The 23339-nt window shown below is 48.1% G+C and overlaps 1 protein-coding gene across 1 annotated transcript in view; it reads left to right on the forward strand.

Annotated features, from left to right (window-relative positions):
* LOC126183224 (uncharacterized) overlaps positions 1–23339 on the forward strand; it is a 679892-nt gene that overhangs the window by 84098 nt on the left and 572455 nt on the right. The window contains exon 2 of the mRNA XM_049925008.1: positions 9706–9893. Within this exon, the coding sequence (XP_049780965.1) occupies positions 9706–9893 (188 nt within the window). The remainder of the gene's footprint in view (positions 1–9705; positions 9894–23339) is intronic.

The raw sequence follows: 23339 nt of genomic DNA on the forward strand, positions 1-23339 counted from the left end.
GGCTTCTTGAAGACCTTTCACATACTTCACGTTCCCATACGACAACGGAATTTTTATGGACGATAATGCGCCATGTCACCGGCCCACAACTGTTCGCGATTGGTTTGAACAATGTTCTGGACAATTCGAGCGTATGATTTCGCCACCCAGATCACCCGACACGAATCCCATCGAACATCTGTGGGACGTAACAGACAGGTCAGTTCGTGCACAAAATCCCGCACTGCCAAGACCTTGGCAATGACGGACTGCTCAGTACTTCTGCAGGGGATTTCCAACGACTTGTTGACTTCATGCTACGACGAGTGGTGCCTACGTCGTGCAAAAGGAGGTCCGGTACGATATTGGGACGTACCCAGTGACTTTTATCACCTCAGCGTAAGCGGAGTTATTAAACACAGTTTTAAAAAAATTTTCACCAAAGAGCATGAAGTAAATATTCCAGAATTGAAATAAAGAACAGCTGTCAACAAGAGTTACTTAGAAGTAGATATCCTGGGCTGCAGTGAAGCAGCTGAATTCTCATAATAAAGGCAACCAATTAGGTTTCTTTCAGAGTATGCTGATACAATAGCCACACGTTTAGCAATCAGATAGAACCGCTGGCTCGACGAAAGAAGCGTACCAAAAGACTGGAAAGTTGCGCAGGTCACACTAACACCCAAGAAAGGAAATAGGAGTAATACGATGAATTACAGACCCATATTACTAACGTCGATATGCAGTAGGATTTTGAGACATATACTGGGTTCGAGCATTATGAATTACCTCGAAAGTAACGATATCCTGACACATAGTACTGATTCGGCAAATATTGTTCTCGTGAAATACAACTAACTCCTATTCGCACGAAGTAATGAGTGCTATCGACAGAGTATCTCAAACTGATTCCATATTTCTAGATTACAAGTAGTTTTTTGACACCGTTCCTCACAAGAGAACTCTAATCAAATTGCATGGCTACGGAGTATCGCTTTAGTTGCGCGACTCGATTCCTGATTTTCTGTCGTACTGCTCACAGTCCGTAGTAATCGACGAAACCCATCGGGTAAAACGGAAGTGATATCTGCTGTTCCGTAAGGAAATGGCATAGCCCTTCTGCTGTTCCTAATCTATATTAACGGCTAAGGAGACAATCTGAGCAGCCCTCTTAGATAGTTTGCAGATGATGCTGTCATTTACCGTCCACTTAATTCGTCAGAAGATCAAAAACAATTGCAAGATGACTCAGACACAATACCTGTACGGTGCGGAAAGTGGCAGATGTCTCTGAATAAGGAAAAGTGGGAGTTCATCCACAACAGTACGAAAAGAAATCCGTTAAATTTCGGTTCTACGATAAATCACACAAAATTAAAGTCTGTCAGTCCAACTAAATATATAGAAATTACAATTACGAATAAATTAAATTGGAACTGTCACATAGATAATATTGTAGGTAACGCAAACTAAAGACTTCGATCTATTGGCAGAACACTTACAAGAAGCAACAGGTCTACTAAAGGGACTTGTACGTCGTCTGCAAGAGTACTGCTGTGCGTTATGGGATCCTTACCAGACAATCTAACATAGGACACCGAAGAAGTGCAAAGGAGAGCAGCTCCTTTTTTATTATCGTGATTTAGAGGAGAAAGTGTCACGGATATGACAAGCGAGTTGGGGTGGCAATCATTAAAACAAAGGCGTTTTTTGTTGCGGCGTGATCATTCCACGAAATTTCCATCACCAACTTTTTCCTCTGAATGAAGAAATATTTTATTGCCGCCAGTCTACCTAGAGAGAATGATCATCCTAATCAAATAAGAGAAATCAGAGCTCGTTCGGAAAGATTTAAGCGTTCATTGTACCCACGCGCTGTTAGAGAGCGGAACGTAGATAAATAATCTGAAGGTGGTTCGAAGAACACTCTGCCAAGCACTTAAACGTGAACTGCAGTGTAGTCATGTAGATGTAGGAAATGAAATACAAGAATAGACATTCCAAACTGTTTAAAAATGTGAATTTCTGAGGTCATCCCTGGGATATTAGTATTAGATCGTTAATAGAATAAATATTTTTCGTGTTGAAACTTTCTGACAGATTAACACTGTGTGCCGGACCTTTTCTCCAGGACAGTCTTACAGCTTATTTATAACTTAAAGCCGGCCGGTGTGGCCGAGCGGTTCTAGGCGCTTCAGTCTGGAACAGCGCGACCACTACGGTCGCAGGTTAGAATCCTGCCTCGGGCATGGATGTGTGTGATGTCCTTAGGCTAGTTAGGCTTAAGTAGTTCTAAGTTCTAGGGGACTGATGACCTCAGATGTTAAGTCCCATAGCGCTCAGAGCCATTTGAACCATTTTATAACTTAAAACATAACTTAAGACAATGTTTGCTGTCACAGAATATGAGTAGGTAATTTGGCCAGCTTATTTGGTATTCAAAGCATGGCAAGAGAGAGAACAACTAGTAAAATTTGGAGAAAGTGCATCAAAGCTATTATGCATCGTAATAAATAACGTACCTCGTAACACGACGAAGGTTTCGTACATGGGAAATATTCGGTAGGGATATGCTAGAAAGCATTCTTAACGATACTAGTTTTAAGGACGATCTTTTCTTTTTTTTCCTAAGAAGGAGTTGAGAACTGTAGCTACTAATGATCTAATTGTCCGTAACAATGCACGGTGGAGTTTGTGCCCTACTTACTACAGTGAACCTTGAATTTGGGCAAACTGAGCTCTAACCTGGAGCATTGCCTTTAGTGGGCAATGATCTCACGAACTGAGGTGTGCAGGCCAGGTTCTTCATCCTCCTTCACATCTTTATTTTTGCCGGTACCTGTCTCTCACTTTCAAAACTTCACAGAAACTCTTCTTTAAAATTAGTGAAATTGGTAATCCTAAACAAGAAACGTCCTAGCCACAGCGTAGAGAGCTGTAGGGCGGCTTGTGGCTCGTGCCTTGATGTTCACTCACTAACAGCATTGAGCACGAATCAGCGCACACAAGGCCCCAGAGCGAAAGATGCAGTCGGAAAACTGTTCCAGTTCAAAAATGGTTCAAATGACTCTAAGCACTATGGAACTTAACGTCTGAGGTCATCTTTCCCCTAGACTTAGATCTACTTAAACCTAACTCACATAAGGACATCACGCACATCCATGCCCGAGCCAAGATTCGAACCTGCGACCGTAGCAGCAGCGCGGTTCCAGACTGTAGCGCCTAGAGCCACTCTTCCACAGCGGCCGGCTTTTTCGAGTTATCACAATGTTATTTTAGATTCTTGTCTATTTCAGAGCGTCACCAGTTTTGTGTTTTCCGCTCAGTAAGGGAGAGTCCTTAGTACAGAGTCTAGTGAATTTTTGTTTGCCAGTTTGTGATATGACTCTACAGCTTTACTTGTTATACACACACTTCTACTTCTTTTAGCAGCTGATAAGTATAATGACTCAGTGTAACCTTATCAGCTGTATACACACTTAAGATATTTTCATAAAGAATTATGCTAACTTTTATGCCTCTCTGTGAATGTAAAGGCATATTACGTTTCTGGAATCCTGTGTTTTTAGCCAAGGCATTCATCAAAGGATTATTGAATATTAAAGCTTTATATGAAGTATTAGTTTCACGCATTGTCGCTTTCAGTGAAATACTGACAAGGGAAGTGCTTAGAATATAAATCGCTCATCCCCAAAACAGCGGTATGAATCACTCGCATGCAAAACTGCACGTCTTACCACGAGAGGCAGTTTTTTATGATTGTTATGTACGGAGCTATTGCGTCAACCTACTGCGAAAGGAACTTAACAGATATACAATCTGGAGCGGAAGACTTGCTTTTATTAAGTGGTTTAAGTTGTTTCACTACTCCGAGGATATCTGCTTCCAAGTTACTCATGTTGGGAGCTGTTCTTGATTCGAATTCTGGAATATTTACCTCGTCTTCTTTGGTGAAGAAATTTCGGAAGGCTGTGTTTAGTAACTCTACTTTGGCAGCACTGTCATCGATTTCGGATGATGTTTTATGTGTACCTGCAGATTTAAACATGTATTATATATCGAGGATAAATTAAAGTCACCGTCAACTATAACTGTTTGAGTCGGGTATGTGTTTGAAATTAAACTCAATTTTTTTAAATCTTTCAGCAATTGTATCATATGAGTTAGGAGGTCGGTAAAAGTATCTAATTATTAACAACATTCACTGCAGCATTTGCCACTCAGGTGCTGGGATGCATGGACGATCTACCTTATCACTGCCTCTTTATCCCCTACAAACAGATGAAATCCCTAAACCTTAATTCCCACATACCTCTTTCAATATACTGACGACACTCCCAGTTTTTCTGTCTGTCCTATCTCCAATTCACCCAACGATCCCTCCAAATCATGAATTTCAGCTCCTGGTGAAAACAATGGTTCATCTCTATCAATTTTGCAAAATTTCAGCCAATAATTACAAAAAAATCTGATCCATTCTCTCCCTGTCAAACTCACGTAGCAGATCACAACTGTCTGGTCTACTTCACTAAAACACTAATCTGCATAGGGATAACCCTCGATCAAAGCCAGCTTGGAATCACCGCTTGCTGACCCCACAAACGAATGTCCACAACAGACTAAAGTTACTGACTAGGCTCAGCATAGGAACTATACCCCACAACCATCTCCCCCATATACTAGACCCTCATCTTCACCGTCGTTACCAACGAAAATGCTGCATTAAGCTCCACTCATCCCAAGTTTTATAACTCCCTCAAAATATTTAATAACATGTGCTCTGTCTAACTTAACTTTCTGCCCCCCCCCCCCCCCCCCCCCGCTCCCACATCCTGTGTCATATTACAATATTACAAAGTCCCTTCATGTCCTCAAACACCTAGAACAGCCTCGCCTGTTCACTGTATCCCACAAACTTGAGTTCCAACATTCCATTGTATCCCTAATCCTCGTGAACCCTGTCCTTCTGTCGCATCTATGTCAACAAATTCTACCTTCCAGTCATTATAAAACGCTCCTCTAAGTCAGGTTTAATCGTCTCCTCCTCCTAGGTCATGAGATACTCCGTTAGATCTAAATATCCAACCCAACTGTAACTTACCTCCACCTGTCCCATCCCAAATGACTTCACTCTCATCCTGCCTAACGTAAATGTTTTATTTCTTACATTCCGACTATCAGTTTCTTTCCTCTGTATACATCCCACATGCATTTTCATGTAACACCTTCTCGAAGACGTTTCTCATCCACATTCCTTACAATACAGTTTCCACCAGCAGCTTCCATCATCACCATGATCACTGAATAGAAAATCATATACCGCCAACATCATATCATGCATATCAGCACCGTTTTACCTTCTTTCTATTTGTTTTGTATTTAAACCAAAGGCTGTCCACAACGGTGGTTTTCGACAAACACGCTGCCCCATACACATTCCTTGCTCTCCGACGGATATCTACCGGTGTTTGTCCTTCGCCAGCCCGGAAAAGAATTAGAGGATGTTTGTCCTGTTTGGACACATTTCGTAATAACTTGTCATACTTAACGCTTTAGCATTTACTGCACGCACTTTGGAAAGACACAAATGGCACACTAATCCATTACCTACAAACAAGTGCTTATGTACGCTACTTTGCATATACACTATGTGATCAAAAGTATACGGGCGCCTGGCTGAAAATGACTCACAAGTTCGTGGTGCCCTCCATTGGTAATGCTGGAACTCAATATGGGTTTGGCCCACCCTTAGCCTTGATGTCAGCTTCCACTCTCGCAGGCATACGTTCAGTCAGGCGCTGGAAGGTTTCTTGGGGAATGGCAGCCCATTCTTCACGGAGTGCTGCACTGGGGAAAGGTATCGATGTCGTTCGGTGAGGCCTGGTACGAAGTCGGCGATCCAAAACATCCCAAAGGTGTTCTGTAGGATTCAGGTCAGGACTCTGTGCAGGCCAGTCCATTACAAGGATGTTATTGTCGTGTAACCACTCCGCCACAGGCCACGCATTATGAACAGGTGCTCGATCGTGTTGAAAGATGCAGTCGCCATCCCCGAATTGCTCTTCAGCAGTGGGAAGCAAGAAGCAGCTTAAAACATCAGTGTATGCCTGTTTTGTGATAGTGCCACGCAAAACAAGGGGCGTAAGCCCCCTCCATGAAAAACATGACCACACGATAACAATACCATCGCCTCCGAATTTTACTGTTGGCACTACACTCGCTGGCAGATGACGTTCACTGGGCATCCACCATACCCACACCCTGCCAGCGGATCGCTCCATTGTGTACCGTGATTCGTCACTCCTTACACCAAGTGAGGCGTCGTTTGACATTTACTGGGGTGATGTGTGGCTTATGAGGAGCCACTCGACCATGAAATCCAAGTTTTCCCGCCTCCCGTCTGTCATAGTACTTGCAGTGGAACCTGATGCAGTTTGGAATTCCTGTGTTATGGTCTGGATAGATGTCTGCCTATTACACATTACGACCCTCTTCAACTGTCGGCGGTCTGTGTCAGTCAACAGACGAGGTCGGCCTCTACGCTTTTCTGCTGTACGTGTCCCTTCACGTTTCCACTTCACTATCACATCGGAAATAGTGGACCTAGGGATGTTCAGGAGCGTGGAAATTTCGCGTACAGACGTATGACACAAGTGACACCCAATCACCTGACTACGTTCGGAGTGCGTGAGTTCTGCGGAGCGCCCCATTCTGCTCTCTTACGATGTCTAATGACTACTGAAGACACTGATACGAAGTACTTGGCAGTAGGTGGCAGCACACTGCACCTACTAAGAAAAACGTATGTTTTTGGGGTGTCCGGATAGTTTTGGTCACGTAGTGTACGCTGCAGCAACATCCTCAAACGGAAACATTTTGATCACCCTTTATAATAACGAAAGCAATTGAGAATTGTGAGACAGATGTGAGCTTGGCTCGGATCGCACTGATCGTATACGATTTTAAGCACTCTTCAGTTCGACAATTATAGTAGAAATACTATTCTCAAAACAGATTTAGGACCGTTATTAATAAGTGTGAGTTTATACAGTGGTAAGCAAAACGGAAAATGGGGATGACTGAAATAAAACCAAATGGAAACAAGGTAAGTTAATAAATATTCCGGTAAATAAAATGTTGTGTGACTAGGCCCTCCCGGAGGGTAGACCGTTCGCCGTGTGCAAGTATTTCAGTTTGACGCCACTTCGGCGACTTGCGCGTCGGTGGGGATGAAATGATTATGCTTAGGACAACACAACAGCCAGTCACTGAGCGGAGAAAATCTCCGACCCAGCCGGGAATCGAACCCAGGCCCTGAGGATTGACATTCTGTCGCGCTGACCGCTCAGCTACCGGGGGAGGATAATATATTACGGTCACTCATCACAGAAACTATCGGAAAATATAATTTGGAACTCGGATACAAGAATATACACTCCTGGAAATGGAAAAAAGAACACATTGACACCGGTGTGTCAGACCCACCATACTTGCTCCGGACACTGCGAGAGGGCTGTACAAGCAATGATCACACGCACGGCACAGCGGACACACCAGGAACCGCGGTGTTGGCCGTCGAATGGCGCTAGCTGCGCAGCATTTGTGCACCGCCGCCGTCAGTGCAGCCAGTTTGCCGTGGCATACGGAGCTCTATCGCAGTCTTTAACACTGGTAGCATGCCGCGACAGCGTGGACGTGAACCGTATGTGCAGTTGACGGACTTTGAGCGAGGGCGTATAGTGGGCATGCGGGAGGCCGGGTGGACGTACCGCCGAATTGCTCAACACGTGGGGCGTGAGGTCTCCACAGTACATCGATGTTGTCGCCAGTGGCCGGCGGAAGGTGCACGTGCCCGTCGACCTGGGACCGGACCGCAGCGACGCACGGATGCACGCCAAGACCGTAGGATCCTACGCAGTGCCGTAGGGGACCGCACCGCCACTTCCCAGCAAATTAGGGACACTGTTGCTCCTGGGGTATCGGCGAGGACCATTCGCAACCGTCTTCGTGAAGCTGGGCTACGGTCCCGCACACCGTTAGGCCGTCTTCCGCTCACGCCCCAACATCGTGCAGCCCGCCTCCAGTGGTGTCGCGACAGGCGTGAATGGAGGGACGAATGGAGACGTGTCGTCTTCAGCGATGAGAGTCGCTTCTGCCTTGGTGCCAATGATGGTCGTATGCGTGTTTGGCGCCGTGCAGGTGAGCGCCACAATCAGGACTGCATACGACCGAGGCACACAGGGCCAACACCCGGCATCATGGTGTGGGGAGCGATCTCCTACACTGGCCGTACACCACTGGTGATCGTCGAGGGGACAATGAATAGTGCACGGTACATCCAAACCGTCATCGAACCCATCGTTCTACCATTCCTAGACCGGCAAGGGAACTTGCTGTTCCAACAGGACAATGCACGTCCGCATGTGTCCCGTGCCACCCAACGTGCTCTAGAAGGTGTAAGTCAACTACCCTGGCCAGCAAGATCTCCGGATCTGTCCCCCATTGAGCATGTTTGGGACTGGATGAAGCGTCGTCTCACGCGGTCTGCACGTCCAGCACGAACGCTGGTCCAACTGAGGCGCCAGGTGGAAATGGCATGGCAAGCCGTTCCACAGGACTACATCCAGCATCTCTACGATCGTCTCCATGGGAGAATAGCAGCCTGCATTGCTGCGAAAGATGGATATACACTGTACTAGTGCCGACATTGTGCATGCTCTGTTGCCCGTGTCTATGTGCCTGTGGTTCTGTCAGTGTGATCATGTGATGTATCTGACCCCAGGAATGTGTCAATAAAGTTTCCCCTTCCTGGGACAATGAATTCACGGTGTTCTTATTTCAATTTCCAGGAGTGTACATGCGAAACAACATAGTTCCTCAATAACTGCTGTTGCGTTCATAGAACGGCTCGTCTCGAACTGGGCCGCGGGCAGGCTTATGTCCTCTTCGTGTAGACGACGCTGCTGTCTCGTTGTCTTCCTAGAGAAGGGTCGGTCAGCGTACGTCGTCTCACAGCCCTCTCTGTTCTAACGTTCTCGTTCGTCGTGCCGGCGCTTGACTTTACGCCGGAACATGAAAGACAAGGTGTACAGCAATAACCCCAAAACCACTGGTGAGCAGAAAAGAGCCATTCAGGAGGTCATCGGCAGCATCGATGTTCCGAAACTTCGTACATGCAGAATTTCGCTATTCGTCTGCACCTCATCATCGCCAATGATGGCAAGCATATTGAGCGTGTCATAACCTAAATCCTAATATCTGTGGTGACATTTACATGTTGAATGAAGTGTATTCACATAACTAATTTGCGTTTTCTTTGATATACTTCAATAATTGTCACCCTTTAGTTACGTTATGTTACACCCCACAGTTCGGAGCGCTCTAGTGGCAGAGGCCTGAAAATACGTAGACGTGAAGATTAAATATGTAGAATGTTACTAACTTTTGTTTTATTTAAAAAGCCATAAGAATTTTGTCATCCTCGTATTATCTGCAGGTACACTTGCAGTCATAGACCGTGCGGCTGGTCCGGTGGAGGTTCTAGTCCTCACTCGGGCACGGGTGTGTGTGTTTGTCCGTAGGATAATTTAGTTTAAGTAGTGTGTAAGCTTAGGGACTGATGACCTTAGCAGTTAAGTCCCATAAGATTTCACACACATTTGAACATTTTTTTTAATTATAGAGCACAAACGTGATGAATTTATAAGCAAATATTTGTTTGCACAGCTTTGCTCTGGACGCTGCTCACTGCGACTGCTCCCACACATGGCCTCTTCCTCGAGAATGAAGCTTACACATATCAGTATAAGGCTGTTGTCCAGTCTAGCGTCAATAAGCCAACACACAGTGCCTCATCTTGGGATCTGAACTGCGATCTCGACGTTCAGTCTAATGGAACTGAAGCATTGTTACAGGTAAATAATTATTTATCTTCTACAGTAAAACAATAATATGATTTTAAGAATTGCACTTGTCTTTAGTCAAAGCTGGTAACTGTGCAAAATTTCAGCGTTATGAATTGTAACAACTATGAAGTGATTTTGCTGCTAAATGTCCTACACTAATTTTGTTAGATAAACTGAGGTAGATACTTGAAAATTATCAGGCGAGGTTCCTTACAGGAAGATAAATTGTTGTTGTTGTCTCCAGTCCAACCACTGGATTGATGCAGCTCACAAAGCCAATCTGTCCCGTACAGTTCTCTTCATCTCTGGTAGCTGCACGCAAGAGATGCTGCTTGCTGTAGCGAAACCTCCTTCTACAATTTTCACCCCACAAACTTCCCTCGATAGCCAAGTCGACTATTCCTTCCAGAATATAAATCTTCTCTCTGCAGTGGAGTGTGCACTGATATGAAACTGCCAGGACGTTGAGTGTCGATCCGGCACACACTTTTAATCTGCCCCGAAGTTTCATATCAGTGCACGCTCCACTGCAGAGTGAAATTTCATTCTACAAACATCCCCAGGCTGCGGCTAAGCCCTGTATCCACTCTATCCTTTCTTCCAGAAGTGCTACTCCTGCAAGTTCCGTAGGAGAACTTCTGTGAAGTTTGCATTGTAGGAGACGAGGTACGGTACTGGCCGAATTAAGGTGTGAGGAGAGGCCGTAAATCGTTCTTGGGTTGCTCAGTCGGTTGAACAATGGACAGCGAAAGATGAAGGTTCCAAGTTCGAGTCTCGGTCCGGCTCGCAGTTTTAAAGTTTCATATCAACGCACACTCTGCTGCTGAGTAAAAGTTTCATTCTACAAACATCCCCCAGCTTGTGGCTGTGCCCAGGAGTACTTCTGTGAAGTTCGGAGACGAGGTACTGACGGAAATAAAGCTATGAGAACGGCCCCTGAGTCGTGCATGGGTAGCTCAGTCGGTAGATACTTGCCCAAGAAAGGCAAAGGTCCTGAGTTCGAGTCTCCGACTTACAAACAGTTTTAAAGTTTCTTATCAACGCACACTAAGCTGCAGAGTGAGAATTTCATTCTGCAAACATCCTGCAGGCTGTGGCTAAACCGTGTCTGTGTAATGACCTTTCTTGCAGGAGTCCTAGTCCTGCAAGTTTCACAGAAGAACTTCTGTGAAGTTTCGAAGGTAGGAGACGAGGCAGTAACGGAACTATAGCTGTGAGGGCTGGGCGTGAGCAGCTCAGTGAGCGCGGTCTGCCATACGCAGGGCAGCAGTGCGGGCCGCGCTTGGCCGTCCACGGAGTGTTCGTTTACTTCCACGTCTTCGCGCTTCTCAGTCGAATAAATTATAATGGCCAATTCTTGCACGAATAACACTCTCAAGTTCACCTTTTCAAATGAATAGCACGACCCAAAGCACTGACAGTCGAACGCTTCCTACGCGAAAATAGAAGATCCCCATGACGACGCCATCGGCATACACCTATCGATCATTAGCTGCGTCGTTTATCTTAAGATAACTCTCGACGCTGCCTGCAACGAGATTATTCGACGGAAGCGACGTGGACTAAAATTTCGACACTCCGATGGCAACGTCCGGCTTGTGGATGTGGACCACCCAGGACTTGGCCTTCGAACGATCCGTGTATTCCAACTGCCTTTCGAGGTGAATGAAGATTAAGTCATCGCGGCGCTAAGCCCGCACAGAAAAGTCCGCAGTCATGTAGCCGAGACAAGGGCACAGTTCACGACGTATCCGGTGCTTAATGGTGTGAAACAAGTCCGAGTAGATCTTAAACGGCACGTCCCATCTTACATTTCTGTAGGCGGCTGCCGTGCAGTGGTAATTTACAACGGACAACCTCGAACATGTTTCGATTGTGGCACAGAAGCCCACGTCCGTAATGAATGCCTGCAACCCCGCATCACACAACTACGAAATGACGATACGAATACCGACTTAACTACAACCGTCCTTCCAGTCACCTATGCGGCGACACTGCACGTCCATCCCTCTCAAAACGCAGTTCGTGAGCGTCTCTCAGGACCGATACACCCAGACGTGTCACAGCAGCTTGCCACCGGCAGTGCCACCAGCAAACAACGGAACACACCCACGCTAGAATCTCGAGGATACCAGCAAGAGTCTTATGGAGACTGAAGACTGCATCATAGCACCTGCGGCTTTTGTACCGGAACGACGTGAATCTCTTACTTCCTCAGACACTGATACACATTGCTGGAAGCAAAAGTCGCCTAAACGACGAAAAAAACGCCGCAAGATATCAGAATCGGCCACTGAACCACCTCCGCAGGACAAAGAGGTGGCTCATAAATCTGAAGGCATACACGATAGCTCTTTTTCCGCTCGCTGCCATGGAGACACGTCCTCCACAAGACGGTGAGCCTTCAAACAGAGATCGTGAGTAAGACCTGCGCCCAGAAGCCACGGAACATACCACGCCCGTCGTCGCCGAAGCAATTGAGCCGTCTCGGCCAGCACTGTCACCTCCCAATAATATTGAAACTGACAGACCGTTCTCGTGGGCGGATGACGGGGATTTACCACCTCCACCCAATGCGGAAATGAGATCTGTTGCTCCGTTAAACCGACACTAAAAATAGGAGTGTTTCTACGACGACTCCTGTGACCACTAAGGACTTCCACAATCCACCACGGCAACCTTCACCAGCTACGAGCGTATCGACAGCATGGCTCCCACACCAGGCATATCCAATACCTACCACCAACACCACTAACATCGGCTTCCACGTTAAACTTCAACTGCTCCGCGACACGCAAAGAGCAGCGGACACCGACATCGGCCTACTACAAGAACTGAGGACAGCAACTTGGTCCAGGTCTTACGCGTACGAGACGTACGCCGCCCTGAAGGCTATGCAACACATATGTGCAGCCATCCTCATCCGAGAAGGGATTGCAGTTTCTGATGTCGCGTATCTTTCAGCGGCTGCGAGGGGTGGCCATAACAGTTGAGAGAATTAGAATCATAAATCTCGACTCCCGCATCAAGGCAGATAAACGGAGGGATCGCTCCTACTTCTACGCAGAATACATCACGCCTTTGTTCCTTGGCAGATGCAATCACCTCATCGTGGCTAGAGATTTCAAATGTGTTCTCGAGCATATAGACCGATACCCACATTTCACCACATTTACAGAACTTTGCGCCTTCGTTTAATCGACACTTGGAGAATGGTACACGGCGACTGCCCGCAGCATACACACATCACGAGCCACTCCACCAGCCGACTGAATAGAATATACACTCCTGGAAATTGAAATAAGAACACCGTGAATTGATTGTCCCAGGAAGGGGAAACTTTATTGACACATTCCTGGGGTCAGATACATCACATGATCACACTGACAGAACCACAGGCACATAGACACAGGCAACAGAGCATGCACAATGTCGGCACTAGTACAGTGTATATCCACCTTTCGCAGCAATGCAGGCTGCTATTCTCCCATGGAGACGATCGTAGAGATGCTGGATGTAGTCCTGTGGAACGGCTTGCCATGCCATTTCCACCTGGCGCCTCAGTTGGACCAGCGTTCGTGCTGGACGTGCAGACCGCGTGAGACGACGCTTCATCCAGTCCCAAACATGCTCAATGGGGGACAGATCCGGAGATCTTGCTGGCCAGGGTAGTTGACTTACACCTTCTAGAGCACGTTGGGTGGCACGGGATACATGCGGACGTGCATTGTCCTGTTGGAACAGCAAGTTCCCTTGCCGGTCTAGGAATGGTAGAACGATGGGTTCGATGACGGTTTGGATGTACCGTGCACTATTCAGTGTCCCCTCGACGATCACCAGTGGTGTACGGCCAGTGTAGGAGATCGCTCCCCACACCATAAAGCCGGGTGTTGGCCCTGTGTGCCTCGGTCGTATGCAGTCCTGATTGTGGCGCTCACCTGCACGGCGCCAAACACGCATACGACCATCATTGGCACCAAGGCAGAAGCGACTCTCATCGCTGAAGACGACACGTCTCCATTCGTCCCTCCATTCACGCCTGTCGCGACACCACTGGAGGCGGGCTGCACGATGTTGGGGCGTGAGCGGAAGACGGCCTAACGGTGTGCGGGACCGTAGCCCAGCTTCATGGAGACGGTTGCGAATGGTCCTCGCCGATACCCCAGGAGCAACAGTGTCCCTAATTTGCTGGGAAGTGGCGGTGCGGTCCCCTACGGCACTGCGTAGGATCCTACGGTCTTGGCGTGCATCCGTGCGTCGCTGCGGTCCGGTCCCAGGTCGACGGGCACGTGCACCTTCCGCCGACCACTGGCGACAACATCGATGTACTGTGGAGACCTCACGCCCCACGTGTTGAGCAATTCGGCGGTACGTCCACCCGGCCTCCCGCATGCCCACTATACGCCCTCGCTCAAAGTCCGTCAACTGCACATACGGTTCACGTCCACGCTGTCGCGGCATGCTACCAGTGTTAAAGACTGCGATGGAGCTCCGTATGCCACGGCAAACTGGCTGACACTGACGGCGGCGGTGCACAAATGCTGCGCAGCTAGCGCCATTCGACGGCCAACACCGCGGTTCCTGGTGTGTGCGCTGTGCCGTGCGTGTGATCATTGCTTGTACAGCCCTCTCGCAGTGTCCGGAGCAAGTATGGTGGGTCTGACACACCGGTGTCAATGTGTTCTTTTTTCCATTTCCAGGAGTGTATATCTCTGACGCTCTATAACCCGTTCTTCTTGACGTGGAACGTTCACTGTCTCTCTTTTCGGATCGGGACATCTACATCTGTACCATCAACTTATGTAAACACTCTATATAGCGCAGTGCAGGACGTTGGCCGGCCGCGGTGGCCGAGCGGCTCTAGGCTCATCAGTCCGGAACCGCGCGACTGCTACGGTCGCAGGTTCGAATCCTACCTCAGGCACGGATGCGTGTGATGTCCTTAGGTTAGTTAGGTTTAAGTAGTTCTAAGTTCTAGGGAACTGATGACCTCAGATGTTTAGTCCCATAGTGCTCAGAGCCATTTGAACCATTTTTGAGCAGGCCCTTTTAAACTCAATTTCACGCTACTGTGGGACCCTGAATGTCGACAACAGGTCGCTGGCACATGGCACACTTGTCTTAAACGCATCATGCGTTACGAGATCACACTGCAGTGGTGGTTACGGAGTGCCAAACCGGCCATCCGAAGCACCTTGACGCACTATGACAGATCCAAAGCCAGGTGGAATCACCACACAACAGATTTCTACTGTAGCACTCTACACGTGCTCATGGACCGTCCCCAGTGCGTGGACTGACTAAAAGAAGCTCAGCACACCGAGGCAAAAATTTTAACCGTGACCAGGTCCCGTCTGGAAGGAGCCGTTATACGAGCACGCTGCTGAGACGGGATTAACGATGAAGAACCTTCTATGCATCATATTGTTCAAAATGTATGCCAAGACCGACAGGCCCTAATGTCAACTTTAGACCTACCTGATGGACGACGCCTTGCACTACAGACTTCCCTACCAAGAAGTACCGGCCAGTGCAGAGACTCTTGCTGAGGTTGCCCAGAAGAACCACTGTACACTAGACGCCGTGGCAGCAACTGCCTGACTGCGGAAGTAAGCACCGATGATGTCCTTGACCAAATGATCACTGAACTGGTCTCCCGGTCTGGATGGTTTACTGCTCGAATTTTACAGAACCTTCCAAGATTTGATGTTGCCACTATGGACAGACATGTACTGGGAACTTTTGTCTGGCGCGGTACTGCGGCCACCAACATTCGTGGAAGGCTTACTCATACCAGTCGCGAAACCTGCAGGAGCAGCACGACTCGATAGATATTGGCCGATTACGTTACTCAATTCCGATTTCAAGATTTTCACACGCCTTCTAGCTGTGCGACTCAAATATGTATTACGAGAAATTATTTCCCATGAACAAACATCCTGAAATGGTGAAAATAATAGACAGATTGCCCTCAACGAATACCGATATGTGATCGCTGTGGCAACACACTTGCGACTACCAGTCGCTTTAATCTCCATCGACTTCAATCAACCATCTGATTGTGTCAATCGTGCATTCCTCAATGCAGTGATGGACCGGATGGCGATTCCCCTGACGTTCACACAGGTGATTATGTGGCTCCTTTGAGGGGCAACGTCCACGCTTCTCGTCAACGGCGGCCTTGCAGAACCCATACGAATGGAACGCTCAGTGTGGCACGGTTGCCCACTGTCGACGGTGCTTTATGCCACTGTGAAGGAACTACTCATCTGCGGATTGCGGCTACAGTTGACGGGTATTCCACTCTGGGAGCACGTGTTCCGCCACCGAGCCTAGCTACTGCAACACTGCTCCGATCGTATCCACCCCGAAACCACGTCGAAGCACGTCTCCCCCATGTTTCATGGCCTACAGTTTGGAAAGCGATCCATCAACCATACCACACCACTGACACCACCGCGACGTGGTACCTTCTCGTCAACGGCAAATATACTGCAAGACAGAAACTGCATTGCTTCGCGCTAGTGGACTCACCCCTGTGCCCCAAGTACAATGTCGAAGATACAGATTTACACCATTTTAACTGTGGGGCAGCAGCAGCTGTCTGGAGCCTTCTACAGAAGATTGTGGCTTTCTATCTTTGAGTACTCCGACGTCACGTCTCTCCTACCATGCTGATATATCCCCACTCGACCTACTTTCCATCGCCTAAGTTGCACGTCGTCACATGGATCAGTGGCATGGCCATCAACCACCTCTTCTGGGACGACATCCGCCGGACTTCTGGACACGTCTTCAAGTACACCCACCACACCCTTCGCCGACATCGGAACTGTCAGGCCACTTCCGCGAACTATTTACAGAGTATTTTCGCCAAACCGCCAGCCAAGACTGGACGATCCCACGCTACCCTTCCAATGGTAGAATTGACATTGTTCTGACGGCGCGACAAAGTGGAGCATGGCGCTGCATCTTCATATTCTAAATTTCTAAATTTTTTCCTTACACATGTTTATTCACGGCTCTGCATCTGCAGCCTGTTTGTTTTCTTTCTCATGCGTTCTCGTAAAAAAAAAAAAAAAGAGAGAGAGAAGATAGTGATGTTGGTGAAGTTGAGAAAGTATACTTGTTTACGTTAAAAAACCAAAAAAGTGATATTGAGAAAGCATACTTATTTACGTTAAGAAAACAAAAATTAGTAGTGTTGAGAAAGTATACTTATTTACGTTTTCAAGAAATATTGTTTATTTTTGAAGAACGTCGTCTTTTACTTTCAAACAATAGAGATTTTTATTTGTTTTCTCATTACCTGCAACATTTTGCTCATATAGTAGTCGTTTATTAAAAAAAGAGTCAGCAAAGCTCTTCCATACGAAAGGCAATGTTCTCAAGTTCGAGTCTCGTTCCGGCACACAGTTTTAATCTAATAGGAAGTTTCGAGTATTCCTTGATGTCTGAGGGTGAATTGTACCACCCGATCATTATTTTTAGTCAAGTTGCCCCATTATGGTCTTATCTCCCCAATTCAGTTCGGTACCCCTTCGTTAACTATTCGTTCTACCCATCTAATCCTCAATACTCTTCTGTAGAGCCACATTTAGAAAGCTTCCATTCTCTCTTTGTTTACACAGCTTATCGTCCACTTTTCACTATCAAATAAGATTATAATCCAAAGAAACACTTTCAGAAGAGACTTCGTGTTGTACTGGACGAAAGTACACTCTCTAGCGCAATGGTGGGTTCTTTACTTTTCTCCGGCAGGCGGCCGAGTGGATATTATAACACATAAAATATTAGTTCACTATATTATAATATAGATAAGAAGAATTATTTAACTTTTGTACAATACATTCCCACAAGAATGTCACGAATATTTACAACTGTCTCTGAACATTAACGCATCACTTGATACAGGCAAAACAGAAGTCTCTCACTCAGCGTACATTTAACAGTAACTTTCACTTAGAGTTCTGCCTAATAAGATTATCACACAGCTGGCCTACCAGAAGACTATGACGTCGTCTTAGTCGATGGTTGCAGACAGAGCTGAGTGGTACTGCGCTCGGCCATATGTAGAAGAGCAGCAGCGTAGCGAAACGTTTCTGGGCGTGGCTGCGCTCGAGTCACACATTTGTCGATGCAGCTTGCAGCGACTGTCTTCTGTTGTGGCTGTCTTACGACGTAACAACATTGCTCTGGCACATCTATCTTCGGACAGCACCACACCTGCTATCACTTAATACACTGGTTCGCATAGCACACTTGGGTTACCGATCCCCTGGAGCTATTTCGGTATTTTTTTCTGATTTATTTGTCGCTAAATAAAATATTTATGTGTAAATAAGATAACAAATATTTCAGTTTCGTACCTTGTATTACATTTTGTTGTGTGAGTTATATGTGACCCACATGGCTCCTGAGGAAGTACATCAGGGGTGACATTTACTATGTCGCTAACAATTAGTGGTTGGTACTCCTGTCAGTCTTTCGTTCCATAATGGGATTTGTGTATAGTCACATTGTAGCTATCCTTCATTGTTGCCACAGTCTTCATTTCGTATTGTTGGCGTTGTAATCTTCTGATAGTGAGGAGCAAGAAAATATCACGCGTAACTTATGAAGATGAACAAAAGCATTTGCAGGAGCTTTTGGACGAAGCGATGGACGCGAGTGACGAATCTAATGCGTCATTATTTATGTTAACTCGGATGAATTTTTACCAGGTGAGTCTGCAAGTGAAACTGAAAGTGAACACGGGAGCAGCCAGGCGTAGGTACGCAATGTGCTATGAAAGAATTAAGTGTGAACGTGAACAACAGTTAGATAAAAAAAACTGCATGGAAATGTAATAATTGTGACTCGTATTTTCGTGCAGAATGGTTTTACACAAAGCACACCTCATACAGGTATTAGAGGTACAAAACGTCGTTATCGAGTAATATTTTTAGTTTAATTTTCTTTACAATGTCAGCAAGAGAACGTAAATAGAAATTGCACTGCTAAGTAGTTTATATTGTACTGTGTAACTGATACAATCTAAGGAAAATGAAAAACAACGTGCAACGAAGGATTTATCCGAATGAGAAGGAAACCGGTATATGTGATGTACATGTACACACAAACATCTGATTACAATTTGAGAATAATTGGATGATTTATTGAAGAGATAGAACTTCACAAATTCAGCAATTTAATACACTCCTGGAAATGGAAAAAAGAACACATTGACACCGGTGTGTCAGACCCACCATACTTGCTCCGGACACTGCGAGAGGGCTGTACAAGCAATGATCACACGCACGGCACAGCGGACACACCAGGAACCGCGGTGTTGGCCGTCGAATGGCGCTAGCTGCGCAACATTTGTGCACCGCCGCCGTCAGTGTCAGCCAGTTTGCCGTGGCATACGGAGCTCCATCGCAGTCTTTAACACTGGTAGCATGCCGCGACAGCGTGGACGTGAACCGTATGTGCAGTTGACGGACTTTGAGCGAGGGCGTATAGTGGGCATGCGGGAGGCCGGGTGGACGTACCGCCGAATTGCTCAACACGTGGGGCGTGAGGTCTCCACAGTACATCGATGTTGTCGCCAGTGGTCGGCGGAAGGTGCACGTGCCCGTCGACCTGGGACCGGACCGCAGCGACGCACGGATGCACGCCAAGACCGTAGGATCCTACGCAGTGCCGTAGGGGACCGCACCGCCACTTCCCAGCAAATTAGGGACACTGTTGCTCCTGGGGTATCGGCGAGGACCATTCGCAACCGTCTCCATGAAGCTGGGCTACGGTCCCGCACACCGTTAGGCCGTCTTCCGCTCACGCCCCAACATCGTGCAGCCCGCCTCTAGTGGTGTCGCGACAGGCGTGAATGGAGGGACGAATGGAGACGTGTCGTCTTCAGCGATGAGAGTCGCTTCTGCCTTGGTGCCAATGATGGTCGTATGCGTGTTTGGCGCCGTGCAGGTGAGCGCCACAATCAGGACTGCATACGACCGAGGCACACAGGGCCAACACCCGGCATCATGGTGTGGGGAGCGATCTCCTACACTGGCCGTACACCACTGGTGATCGTCGAGGGGACAATGAATAGTGCACGGTACATCCAAACCGTCATCGAACCCATCGTTCTACCATTCCTAGACCGGCAAGGGAACTTGCTGTTCCAACAGGACAATGCACGTCCGCATGTATCCCGTGCCACCCAACGTGCTCTAGAAGGTGTAAGTCAACTACCCTGGCCAGCAAGATCTCCGGACCTGTCCCCCATTGAGCATGTTTGGGACTGGATGAAGCGTCGTCTCACGCGGTCTGCACGTCCAGCACGAACGCTGGTCCAACTGAGGCGCCAGGTGGAAATGGCACGGCAAGCCGTTCCACAGGACTACATCCAGCATCTCTACGATCGTCTCCATGGGAGAATAGCAGCCTGCATTGCTGCGAAAGGTGGATATACACTGTACTAGTGCCGACATTGTGCATGCTCTGTTGCCTGTGTCTATGTGCCTGTGGTTCTGTCAGTGTGATCATGTGATGTATCTGACCCCAGGAATGTGTCAATGAAGTTTCCCCTTCCTGGGACAATGAATTCACGGTGTTCTTATTTCAATTTCCAGAAGTGTAAATCACTGGTCCATCTCTGACCCTTATGTAAGCAGGTATTCGGGTGGCATTTATCGACAGAGTAGTTGGCTGTGCTCATCAGGGATATTGTGGCAAGTTTCTGCCCAAATGACGCGTTAGGTCGTCAAAATCCCGAGCTAGTCGGAGAGCCCTGCACATAATGCTCCAGACGTTCTCAACTGGCGAGTGATCCGAGTTCGTTACTAGCCAAGGTCGGGTTTGGCAAGCACGAAGACAAGCAATAGAAACTCTCGTTGTGTGCGGGAGGGCATTATCTTGCGAAAATGTAAGCCTAGGGCGGCTTGCCGTGAAGGGCAACCAAATTGGAGGTAGAATATCGTCGACGTACTGCTGTGCTGTAAAGGTGTCACACATGACAACCAAAGTAGTCCTAGTGTAAAATGAAATGGCTCCCCACACCGTCGCTCCTGGTGGGCGTATGACAGGGAGCCACAGCCATGTAGTTATCCCGCCACCCTCCCACGCGTCTTCACTGTCCTTGGGGCTCCGTTCAAAGCGGAACTCACCACTGAAGACAATTCTACTGTAGCCAATGAGATTCCATCCTGAATGTGCCCGACACCACTGTAAATGGGTTTGTCGGTATACAGAGGTCAATGATAGTCGGCGCAACGAGTGCCGTGAGCTCACACCTCTTTTTGTGAGTCACCTATTATCGGTCCTCGTGATCACTGAAACACCAGCTGCACGTCGGATCAGTGATAGAGGGGCTGTGAGTGCCTCTCTGGCGGTCACTCCGTCCTCACGTTCTGTCGTCTCTCTGGGTCAACCGCTTCCTTCTTCACGCTGTGATTGGCCACGGTTCACCCATTCGAACAGTGGCATTACTCCTATTCAAATGTCGAGCTTTTTGCCGATTACTCGAACAGGCTTCTTTGGGCCCAATTACACGTCCTCTCTCAAATGCTGGCATCTGCGTATGTTGTTCACTTGGGCTGCCTGTGAGGTGTAGTTACTGTCCAACAAAGTGCACGGAACGAAATTCGTACAGACTTTATGCCCTGGAATCGCCATGTCTCCTGCTTACTATCCTTGTCAGCTGCACTGTGGCATTGCGCTGCTGCATCACACATTCGTCCATCGGCCGCCCAAGTTTACAGTTCTGCATTTTGATTGGTTGATTGATTTGTGGGAGGGGACCAAACAGAGAGATCATCAGTCCCGTCGGTTTAGGGCAGGATGGGGAAGGAAGTCGGCCGTGCGCTTTCAAAGTAACCATCCTATTACACTCCTGGAAATTGAAATAAGAACACCGTGAATTCATTGTCCCAGGAAGGGGAAACTTTATTGACACATTCCTGGGGTCAGATACATCACATGATCACACTGACAGAACCACAGGCACATAGACACAGGCAACAGAGCATCCACAATGTCGGCACTAGTACAGTGTATATTCACCTTTCGCAGCAATGCAGGCTGCTATTCTCCCATGGAGACGATCGTAGAGATGCTGGATGTAGTCCTGTGGAACGGCTTGCCATGCCATTTGCACCTGGCGCCTCAGTTGGACCAGCGTTCGTGCTGGACGTGCAGACCGCGTGAGACGACGCTTGATCCAGTCCCAAACATGCTCAATGGGGGACAGATCCGGAGATCTTGCTGGCCAGGGTAGTTGACTTACACCTTCTAGAGCACGTTGGGTGGCACGGGATACATGCGGACGTGCATTGTCCTGTTGGAACAGCAAGTTCCCTTGCCGGTCTAGGAATGGTAGAACGATGGGTTCGATGACGGTTTGGATGTACCGTGCACTATTCAGTGTCCCCTCGACGATCACCAGTGGTGTACGGCCAGTGTAGGAGATCGCTCCTCACACCATGATGCCGGGTGTTGGCCCTGTGTGCCTCGGTCGTATGCAGTCCTGATTGTGGCGCTCACCTGCACGGCGCCAAACACGCATACGACCATCATTGGCACCAAGGCAGAAGCGACTCTCATCGCTGAAGACGACACGTCTCCATTCGTCCCTCCATTCACGCCTGTCGCGACACCACTGGAGGCGGGCTGCACGATGTTGGGGCGTGAGCGGAAGACGGCCTAACGGTGTGCGGGACCGTAGCCCAGCTTCATGGAGACGGTTGCGAATGGTCCTCGCCGATACCCCAGGAGCAACAGTGTCCCTAATTTGCTGGGAAGTGGCGGTGCGGTCCCCTACGGCGCTGCGTAGGATCCTACGGTCTTGGCGTGCATCCGTGCGTCGCAGCGGTCCAGTCCCAGGTTGACGGGCACGTGCACCTTCCGCCGACCACTGGCGACAACATCGATGTACTGTGGAGACCTCACGCCCCACGTGTTGAGCAATTCGGCGGTACGTCCACCCGGCCTCCCGTATGCCCACTATACGCCCTCGCTCAAAGTCCGTCAACTGCACATACGGTTCACGTCCACGCTGTCGCGGCATGCTACCAGTGTTAAAGACTGCGATGGAGCTCCGTATGCCACGGCAAACTGGCTGACACTGACGGCGGCGGTGCACAAATGCTGCGCAGCTAGCGCCATTCGACGGCCAACACCGCGGTTCCTGGTGTGTCCGCTGTGCCGTGCGTGTGATCATTGCTTGTACAGCCCTCTCGCAGTGTCCGGAGCAAGTATGGTGGGTCTGACACACCGGTGTCAATGTGTTCTTTTTTCCATTTCCAGGAGTGTATTTGCCAGAAGATTTAGGGAAATCACGGAAAATCTAAATCAGGATGGCCGGACGCGGGTTTGCACCGTCGTCCTTCCGAATGCGAATCCAATGTGCTAACCACTGCGACATATCACTGCGTCTCTGCATTTTCTGACGGTGGCTGTATTAATATGAGTTTGTGA

This window comes from Schistocerca cancellata, chromosome 4, assembly GCF_023864275.1.
Source record: "Schistocerca cancellata isolate TAMUIC-IGC-003103 chromosome 4, iqSchCanc2.1, whole genome shotgun sequence".
NCBI lineage: Eukaryota > Metazoa > Arthropoda > Insecta > Orthoptera > Acrididae > Schistocerca > Schistocerca cancellata.